Raw genomic sequence first — 11,053 nt, forward strand, 5'->3', positions numbered from 1 at the left:
CAAATGAAAATGAATTCATAGTGTTACATTTAGTGACTTAAATTTTGAGTAAAAATTATGTGTAGAAATGTTTTTGGCTCGATAATACACAACAACATAAACAACAACACAACTTTTGAATAGCAGAATATTGGGGGGGTCATGTCTATGAGGTAGCAGTGTGTGTATGAGGTATTTTTTTCTTAATAGGTAAAATATTCAGCTCTATGTTTTAGTTCTAATTTCTTCCCCCTTCATTTATTTTTATTCCTATTTTTAAATAGCTGCAGTGATGAGAAACCATACCACTGTGACAACCTTTATTCTTCTTGGACTAACAGATGATCCGCAATTACAGGTGGTCATTTTTCTTCTTCTTTTTTTCACCTATATGTTGAGTGTTACTGGAAACCTAACCATCATCGCTGTCACCTTACTGGATTCACATCTCAAGACGCCCATGTACTTCTTTCTCCGGAACTTTTCATTTTTAGAAATATCCTTTACAACTGTCTGCATCCCCAAATTTCTTATTAGCATGACCACAGGGGATAAGACTATTTCTTACAATGATTGTGCAGCACAACTGTTTTTCACTATTCTTTTGGGAGCAACAGAGTTTTTCCTTCTGGCTGCTATGTCCTATGACTGCTATGTGGCCATTTGTAAACCCCTGCATTACATGACCATCATGAACAGCAGAGTCTGCAACTTACTGATCTTTGCTTCCTGGCTGTCTGGTTTCCTAATAATTTTTCCACCTCTTCTTATGGGTCTCCAACTGGACTTTTGTGCAGACAATACTGTAGATCATTTCTTCTGTGATGTTTCTCCTATACTACAGCTCTCTTGCACTGATACATATACAATAGAATTAATGACTCTCCTTTCAGCTATTTTGACGCTTTTGGTTACACTGATATTAGTGGTTCTTTCCTACACAAACATCATTCGGACTATTTTGAAAATACCTTCAGCTCAACAGAGGAAAAAGGCCTTTTCCACTTGTTCTTCACACATGGTGGTTGTCTCTATTTCTTATGGCAGCTGTATCTTTATGTATGTAAAGCCCTCTGCAAAGGAAAGAGTCTCTTTAAATAAAGGAATAGCACTTCTCAGTACTTCTGTTGCTCCTATGTTAAATCCTTTTATTTATACACTGAGAAACAAACAGGTAAAAGATGCTTTTAGAAACATGGCCAAAAGATTGACGTTCTCTAGATGATGTGAATAATTTTAATAAGAATATTCAAGTAATAAGCAAAACAACTGGAAGGGTCCTGTGTGTCATAGACACGTCAATGTATGTATTTAAAATAATATTATTTTTATACCCTTTTAATTTTCACTGTTTCTACCTATTCTACAAAGCCTAATTTGACCTCTAGTTCCCTCTCATTCCAAGAGGAATATATATATATATATATTTACTCCTAGACAAAGTCACTTATCTTTTAATTTATTTTTCTCTCAAAAATATTTTCAAAGCAATTCAGAGAGTCGATTTGAAGATATTTTGAAAAAGTTTTGTATAGTACTGTGATTTAATTAACTCTTAAACTGCTTAAGGAGCCCTGACGGCATAGTGGTTAAAGAATTGACACAGTGAAGGCAGCAATATACTTCAGTATATCAGGACACAGGCTAGGGCAAAGGTTCAGATCCCTTGTTCTCACGGTGTGATGAGTCATAGTTGACTTGACAACACCTGACAACAACACTTAGAACCCATTAGCCACTTTTTGGGAGGAAGATGAGCCAATGGTTTCTACAAATATTTATAACTTCAGAAACAGTATGCAGTTTTACTGTCTTATAGGATCTCTTTTTTCTTCTTCTTTTTTTTTGTTATATTGGATCTTTTTGAATTGGAATCTACTTATTGTCAATGAGTTTAGTTTTTTGTTATATTCATTTTATTACCTGTGGTTCCAGAATTTGGAATTTGATATTTTATTTGAGGTTTAATAGCAAATCATAACAAATCAATTTACTGATTAAAGAAAATGTCAAGAAGTATTTACTTTTACTGATAGCATCAAATCAAACTTATCATTCCTACTTATTGAATACTTGCAATGTGCCAAGCTCTGTAAAATATAGTTGTTGTTGTTATGTGCCGTTGAGTAGTTTGCGACTCATAACGATCTTATGTACAATAGCCCTAAACCCTGCTCTATCCTGTGCCAATCGCATGGCCTCTGACTCACCCGTCTCGATTACCCCAGTCACTGAATCAATCCACCTCATAGAGGGTCTTCCCCTCCTGTGCTGTCCCTCCACCTTACCAAGCATGATGTCCCTCTCCAAGGACCTGTCTCCCCTTGCAACATGTCCAAAGTATGTCAGACGGACACCCTGAATCCTTGCCTCCAAGAAGTAGCTTGGTTTAACCCTCTCCAGGATCAATCTGTTTGTTTTCTTGGCAGTTCATGGTACATTCAATACTTTTCTCCAGCACCACAGCTCAAAGGCATCAATTCTCCTTCGATCTTCTATAGTCATTGTCCAACTCTCTGATGCATAACAAGTGATTGCAAAGACCATGGGCTGTATCAGGCGTGCCATAGTCTCCAGAGATGCAGTTGCTCTTGAGTACTTTAGAGAGGTCCCTAATTGCAGACTTTCCCATCACAATACGTTTTTTGATTTCCTGGCTGCTGGTGCCAAGAGTGTTGACCGTGGAGCCAAGCAAACTGTAGCTGTGAACAATCTCAATCCCTTCGCCATCCATCCTGATGCTGCCAATTGGTCCAGTGGTTAGAATCTTTGTTTTCTTGACCTTGAGCCTCAGTCCATACTGAAGGCTGCAGTCCTTGACCTTCTGCAGCAAGTGCATGAGGTCCTCCTCAGTTTCGGCAAGCAGGGTTGTGTCATCTGCATAATGCGGATTGTTAATAGATCTTCCACCAATCCTGATGCCACACTTCTCCTCATAGAGCCAGGCCTCTCAGATAATCTGCTCTGCATACAGGTTGCAACGGTATGGAGAAAGGACACATCCCTGGCGTACACCCTTCCCAGTTTTGAACCATGTGGTGCTGCCTTGCGGTGTTCTAATGACTGCCTCTTGGTCCAAGTATAGGTTTCGCATTAGCACGATTAAATATTCTGGGCTTCCCATTCTTCTTAGAGTCCTATTATAAAATTCTCAGTCATTAACTAAATATGGAAGAGAAAATGGACTTAGATAACTTGTTAATGACTAAAATCATACCAAGGTAAAAAAAAAGTAGTTTATGAATCTCTTATTTAGTAGCAAAATAAGAAGAATATCGTTGCCTACATCATATAATTCTGTGTCACTTAGTATGAAAATAAAAGTAGCATAGTAAAAGAACATTCTTAAAGGAATATTATGGTTAAAATAATGTTATGGAATTGAATGTTTATTCTTCAAATGAACAGATTTGATATAAAAATTTAGGTATAATGATTGATCTATCCAGAGCTGAGTGGTTTCCATCGTATTCTTTAACTTGTATTATATATTAATGTGACCAAGTTTACTCAAGGAAAACTATTATAAATTTTGTTCATGAATATTTAACTGTCATTTACTTTTTCATTCTAGGTAACTGATGACTTTGTGGCTAATTTCTGATTGGTATGATTATAGTTTTTTAATAATGTATCACTTTTTGACACTATTTTCTTCTTGATGTATTTTAAGGAAAACATAATTGTTATAATTGCAGGTTGCTAGACAATTGAGAAAAATATTGTGAATGTTAGCAAGAAACTTTATATACTGAGATAAATGTTAAACTAAGCTATTAACAAAGCAAAAAGTTTCAAAGATACATATTAAAGAGTATGTATATAGATTTTACAAAACTGCCATACTTTATTATGTTGTTGTTGTTCTTCTTAGGAGCTGTCAAGTAGAGTATGACTCATAGTGACCCTATGAAAAACATATCTGAAATTTGTCTTATCTTGTGCCATCTTCATAATCTGATACACTCAAGCCCATTGCTGCAATCACTCTGTCAACCTACCTGATAGAAGGTCTACCACTCCTTCACTGTCCAAGCATAATGTCCCCCTCTAAGAAAAAAATCCTCTCCTAGCAACATGCCTAAAATATAGGAGATGATCATCAATTTTGACTCCAAGGAGCACTCTGCACCTTCTCCAAGATGTATGCTTATTCCTTTGGCAATCCATGAGATCTTCAGCACTCTTCTCCAACACTATTGTTCAAAGGCATCAATTCATCTATTCTCCTTATTCATTGTCCAGCTCTCAGATGAAGAGCAAGTGACTGAAAAGACCATGGCCTGAATAAGGTGCACCTTAGTCCTCACCCTGACATCATTGCTCCTCAATAATTTGGAGTTATCCCTGATTACAGACTTTTTCCAGTGCAATGTGTCTCCTGATCTCCTGACTGCTGGTACCAATGTAGTGATTGTGGATCCAAGTAAGATGAAGTCATTGATAGTCTCAATGTTTTCTTTATTTTTAATAAACTTTTTATTTTAACTGTGATTTTAATGACGTTTACAGAAAAATTAATTTTGCACTTTTTCATTGTTGCACATTTTATTTCCTCTGTTTCCCTTCCCTTCCCCTAGTTGACTTTTTAAAAATATGCATTTATTGTTCAATCTCTTTCCCATCTATTAAGATGTTGCCTATTGACCCAGTGGCAAGGATTTTTGTCATGCTTTATAGGATGTTTTATTTAAGAAATACTCTTTTTCTTATTGCTTAGAATAGTTAAGCTTTCTTTGAGAAAGCAAACTATGACAGCTATCAGAAAGGTAAATTTCTGAGCTCAGTATTTTCTACTTCACATGTAACAACTATATCTTATAGGAATAGACCAAGAAAAGGGAGCTCTGACAGCAAGAAGCTGTACTGTAATCCTGAAGGTGTACAGTTTGAATCCACCAGCTGGTCTATGAGAGAAAGACTGACAATTTCCTCCCATGTGATAAACTGCCTGTGAAAACCCACCAAAGAGTCATCTATGGTTTGTTTTTGCCTTGACGGTATGACAGGGAAAAAAATTAACTAGCATATGCTAGATTTTTTTGCAATTTACTTCTAATTTTCTTATGAGCATTCTTGCCTAAATATCAAATTATTGTCAAATGGAAAAATGTCAATATTTATTTTAGCTTCTTAAATGTGATGCAGTGACATACTAAATATGGTTTTTATAAGCAATTGTCTTTGCAACTCTTCACATTGTATAGAACTATGTGAATATGAGCTCTTTGTGACCTATCAACACAGGTCAAGTGACATAATTAGTAGAATTGAAAGAGTTTTGCAACACTTACCTGAAGAGGGCAGCTGTCAAATCCTCCCTTTCTGCATTGCTGAGAAGGAGCTGTCATTACTAAAGCATGTCAAGAGTGTTTTGTAAGCAATTACCACCTGTATTGTAAGCTGTTACCACCTTAATAAACCCCTTCTGTTGTGTAACTTCAAGTTGGAATCTACTCAAGCTGATCTTCCAGTGGGTTTTCAGAGGCAGCACATCATACAGAAAGAGATCTCATGCTTTTCAATTGGCAGCGTGTCTTCTGACCACTAAAACACATGTGCTCCCCATACTTGTGAGTATTATTTGTAAGTTTTGTATGGCCATTGCAATGAATGATCAAGCACAGAAGGGATGTGGTGAATTCATGGAAGTGACAGTTGATGTTAGAAATGTTAGAAGAAAGGTTTTGAGCATGGGAACATAAAGACTTGTCTTTCTGTTATTTAAGCTCTTTATGTGGATTCTTTCCCTGTGTGAAGTTAAGTGTAGGTCAGATACCACCGTCCCATGCTCACAATATTTTTACACTAAATTTTCCTTTACTTTTCCACTGAATTTATTCTTTTAAATATGAACACAAAGACTATTTCATTTTTATTAAATCCAATATGTAGGTATAGCTGTGAATAGTTTCACAGAGGTCAAAGACTGTAAGTGTTCCCCTCAAAGTAGTGATGGATATGTGAAACTCAAAAATATATTTAGTGACTCATTATTCATTGCTGGGGAGTTTAAAGTGACTCAGTTATCCTCCAAAGGGTTTTCAGAGAGTGTAAATCACATGAGAGGGGACTACCCATGCATCTCCAACAAAACAGCTGATGAATTCAAAACATCAGAGAAAGCACAACTTCTGGGTTAGCATTGCGACTCTTACACACTAGGCCACTGTTGTTGTTGTTGTTATGTGCCGTCAAGTCACTTGCGACTCATAGCGACCCTATGTACAACAGCCCTAAACTCTGCTCTGTCCTGTGCCAATTGCACTGTCTCTGACACTCCCATCCCGATTATCCCAGTCACTGAATCAATCCACCTCATAGAGGGCTTTCCCCTCCTGCGTTGTCCCTCCACCCTCCCAAGCATGATGTCCTTCTCCAAGGACCAGTCTCTCCTCACAACATGTCCAAAGTATGTTAGATGGAGCCTCAGAATCCTTGCCTCCAAGGAGCCACCCGTTTTAACCCTTTCCAGGATGAATCTGTTTTCCTAGCAGTTTATGGTATTCTCAGTACTCTTCTCCAGCACCACAGCTCAAAGTCATCAATTCTCCTTATATCCTCTTTGGTCATTGTCCAACTCTCTGATGCATAACAAGTGATTGCGAAGACCATGGCCTGTATCAAATGCACCTTAGTCTCCAGAGAGACACCATTGCTCTTCAGTACTTTGGAGAGGTCTCTAACAGCAGACTTTCCCATGGCAATGCTCCTTTAATTATATGAAATGCATGTTGTTTTTGCTAAGTGCCATAGAACCTTCCAAAGCAACTCTATGAACAATAAACCAAAACTTTGCCCTAGCTTGTCCCATTCTCATAATCTCTGCCATGCTCAAGCCCGTTATTGCAGTTATTCTATCAATCCATCTCACTAAGGATCTGCCTCTCTTTGGCTAACATTTCTACGTCTACTTAGTATGATGCCTTTTTTTCAAGACAGGATCCTTCTGACAACATGCCTAAAATATATGATATGAAGTTTCTCTATGATTGCCTTTAAGAAGTACCCTGGTTGTACTTTCTCAAGAATAGATTTGAATGTTCTTTCGCCAAGCCATGGCATGCTCAATGCTCTTTTCCAACACCAAAATTTAAAGACATTGATTAATCTTTGGTCTTCTGTATTCAGTGTCCAACTTTCAGGTGCATAGTGGGCAATTGGAAATTATTTGGATCTAATGTACTTTAGTCTTTAAACTGATATCCTGACTCTTTAGAACTTTGGAGAAATCCTTGATAGAATATTTGGCCATTGAAATATGCCATTTGATTTTTTTGACTACTCCTTCCATCAGTGTTGACTGTGAATCCAAGTAAAATGAATTTTTGGCAACTTCAAAAACTCCTTCTATCAAGATACTGGCTTTCGGTTCAGTTGTGAGAATTTTGGTTTTCTTGATGTTGCAATATAATCCGTATTGAAGAATATAGTCTGGGTTTTATTCAATAAGTATTTAAAGTCTTTTTCACTTTCTGCAGATCTATGCAACCCCTCCCCCTACCACCCATCATCCCTCTAAACCCCCACTTCTTAGGCTTTACTTTAAAGATCTCTGGAAGTCTAGTGGTAAGAAGGCACATAGTTCAAGTCTACAAGCTGTTCTTTGAGAGAAAGATGGTCGATCACCTCTTATGTGATTTACTACCTCTAAAAATCTTCTAAAGGATCAATTATGACTCAGTCTAACTCAAAAGTGTATAATAGTAGGCATTACAAAATTGGATAAGAAAAAAATGCAAAGGTTTAGAAACGTTAAACAATCACGTGAAGTGGTTAGGGGGAATTATTTTCAACTCAATTTGCAAGATTAAATAATTTGAAAATAAGTTTGTGAATAAATATTTACTTATATGAATGCCAGAGACAAAAATACCTTGTATTAACCTTTGAGTTTTATGCTATGAATTTTACTTTTTAAATAAAACCTTTGTGGCTTTTTACTCTTACTTCTGTATAGGATGTTTCTTTCACTCTGGAACTGAAAAGCAACAAAAATCCCAATATTTTCTGTTGTTGTTCCACTAGTGCATATTTTGTGAGTGTTAAGAAAAGCTAAACTCAAAATACATTAATGTTCTCTTAGTCTTCCAACCTCTGACCTCTAACAGATTCTCTTTTTTGCTGTTAAATATCTTCTAAAATACATATCTGATTTGCAACTTTTCTGTTAAATGTTCTTATGAATTGCTATTTCTCAGCAAATAATGTTCTAAATTCTCAAATATTTTCATAATCTGCTATTTCTAGTTCTATTGACTATGTGTTCCAACTAGAAATTTTAACTACACTGAACCAAGTAGGGAACTGCATGTTGTGTGGCCTCATGTACAAGAATGCATGCTTTGCTCAAGTCTTGCTAGTTCCTTCAGTAGTTAGTTAACGTTACATTTATCAACAAAGCTAAGTTGGTCACTCCATGAGTATGGAGAATTTAATCAACATTACACGGAATCTAACATATATAATTACAAATTTTCATATTTCTCTTTGGAATAATCTATTTCTCTCTTTCACTTCAGAATTTCCCCCTTTGTTTTGGTGTCCCTACATTCCAGTAGAATTTTCAGTCTCTTTTGACGTCCATTTTGGTATTCCCCCTTCCATGTCTTTATACCGACCTTATACTTTCTTCTTCGTAGATGATATCTTTGATGTCACTCACAATTCATCTGATCTCCTTTCATTGGTTTTCAATGAAGCAAATCAATTATTGATACAACTTTAAAATCCAGGTTAAATAGACTGAAGGTCATATTTTAATTTCTGTGAAATTATTTTCATTTTCTCCAATTTTCAAGGGTTTTGACACCCCAATGGGAATCCCACAGCACTTGTTTTTCATGCAAACCTAAACATAGACCAAGAAGAACCTGTTAGAAAAGAACAAGGGAGCATGTGTGGCTCAAAGGTAGAAAATGCGTACACTAGGATTCTATCTACGGCAAAATAACAAAGCCCCAGAATCTGACAGAGTATCAAATGACATGCTTCAACAAACAGATGCTGCCCTGGATGTGTTCACCAGATTGTGCCAGAAAATCTGGAGGACTGGAATCTGACCAAATGACTGGAAGAACTCCATATCTATATCTATTCCAAAAAAAGGTGATCCAACAGAGTGTGGAAATTATTGAACAATATCACTAATATAAAATGGAAGCAAAATCCTGTTGAAGATTTAAAAAACAAAACAAAAACACAAAAAACCAACCACTGGAATAGTACATCAACAGAGAATTGCCAGAAGTGCAGCTGGGTTTAGAAGAGGCCATGGCACTAGAGTCATCATGTTGTTGTTGTTGTTAAGTGCTGTCAAGTTTTAGACAACTCATAGCAACCTTGTGAACGAAAGACCTGAACATTTGTAGAACTTTCATTGTTTCTCTAAGTTCGTAGAGTGTCTGGAGGCATGCTATTTTGTAAGTGGATTTCACTTTCTGCTTCAGAGCCTGTTTTAATCTGGGAGCTCCACCAAACCCTGTCCACCATGGCTAACCATTATCTCATTTGACCTATCAGTGTCACAGTGTTGAGCATCATAGCAACCACGAGTTTCCTCTGTACAGTAAATTGATAGACCAGTGCTATACCACTTAGAAGAATGTTTGACCAAAAACAATTAAGAACCACACCTCAGAACCATAATTAAAATCATCCATCTTGGCATTGTAGCATAAATTTCTATCCACTAGGCCGAGCTCTCCCTATGTCTCACAGCAATTCTATGGACAACAGATTTAATTCTTGCCCTAATCTATCCATCCCCACAACCTGAGACATGCTTGAGCCCGTTGCAACTGTCACCATATCAATTCATCATGTTGAGGATCATCTTTTCATCTCTGACCTTCCATTTCTCTCAGCATAGACAATGTCAAATACATCTTGACTGAAAGCAGAGTATGAGAGTAAGGTGTATATGTATTGCCTAAACTATGCAAAGACATTTGACTGCATGGATAACAACGAATTGTGGCTAACATTGAGAAGAATGAGAATCCCACAACCCTTGAGAAACCTTAATTTGTACTAGGAAGCCATCATCAGAACAGAGAAAGGAAACACTGCATAGTTCAAAATCAGGAAACGAGTGCATCAGGAATGAATCTTCTCTCCATATCTTTTCAGTCTAAATCTAGAAAAGATTATTCAGGAGGCTGGACTGTAGAAGGAGGAATGTAGCATCAGAATTGGAGGAAGACTCATTAACAACAACAACCTGCATTTTGCAGATGACACAACTTTGCTTGTAAAAACTTAGGAGCACCTGAGGCATTTGCTGCAGAAGGTCAAGTATTGTAGTCTTCAATATGGATTTAAGCTCACCATTAAGAAGACAAAGATTCTAACCACTGGGCCAATTGGTAGCACCACGGTAGATGTAGAAGAGATTGAGATTGTTCACAATTTCATTCTTCTTGGATGCATAATCAACACTCTTGGCACCAGCAGTCAGGAAATCAAAAGACAAATTCCAGTGGGAAAATCTGCTCTCAAGGACTCCTCCAGAGTGCTGAAGAGCAATAATGTCAACCTAGAGACTACGGTGCATGGATCCGTAGTTTTCATAATTACTTGGTATACATAAGAGAGTTGGACAATGACGAAGGATGACAAAAGAATCAATGCCTTTGAATTATGGTGCTGTAAAGAACATTGAACATGCCACGGATTGCCAAGAGAACAAACAGGCCTGTCCTGGAGAGGATGAAACAAAGTTTCTCCTTGGAGGCAAGGATTTTGAATATACACCTAGACCAAGAGGCTGTTGTGTGAACAAAGCAAGGGAACACTACATGGATTAAAATTAAGAAAGGAGTGTGCCAGTGTTGTATTCTCTCTCCATACCTATTCAATATCTGTATGCTGAGTAAATTATTGAGAAGGGAACACTACATGGATTAAAATTAAGAAAGGAGCATGCCAGTGTTGTACTCTCTCTCTCTACCTATTCAATCTGTATGTTGAGTAAATTATTGAGAAGCTGGAATTAAAATATTTGAATGTGGCATCAAGATCAGAGGAAGACTTGTTAATAGACTCTGTTAGGCAGATGACACAACCTTGCTTG

At 37.0% G+C, this 11,053-nt stretch overlaps 1 protein-coding gene across 1 annotated transcript; it reads left to right on the forward strand.

Annotated features, from left to right (window-relative positions):
* The first annotated feature begins 271 nt into the window (after nucleotides 1-271).
* On the forward strand, nucleotides 272-1,204 carry LOC102859916 (olfactory receptor 6C74-like). Its single transcript, XM_006883999.1, has one exon. It carries the CDS (start codon nucleotides 272-274, stop codon nucleotides 1,202-1,204), a length of 933 nt encoding a protein of 310 aa, XP_006884061.1.
* The last annotated feature ends 9,849 nt before the right edge of the window (nucleotides 1,205-11,053 follow it).

The sequence above is a fragment of the Elephantulus edwardii genome, unplaced genomic scaffold, assembly GCF_000299155.1.
Source record: "Elephantulus edwardii isolate Elephantulus edwardi_28Jun2011 unplaced genomic scaffold, EleEdw1.0 scaffold00030, whole genome shotgun sequence".
In the NCBI taxonomy this organism is placed as follows: Eukaryota; Metazoa; Chordata; class Mammalia; order Macroscelidea; family Macroscelididae; genus Elephantulus; species Elephantulus edwardii.

Excerpts from the sequence above, each read along its gene's own strand:
- LOC102859916 (XM_006883999.1), top strand. The coding sequence starts at position 272 with ATGAGAAACCATACCACTGTGACAACCTTTATTCTTCTTGGACTAACA.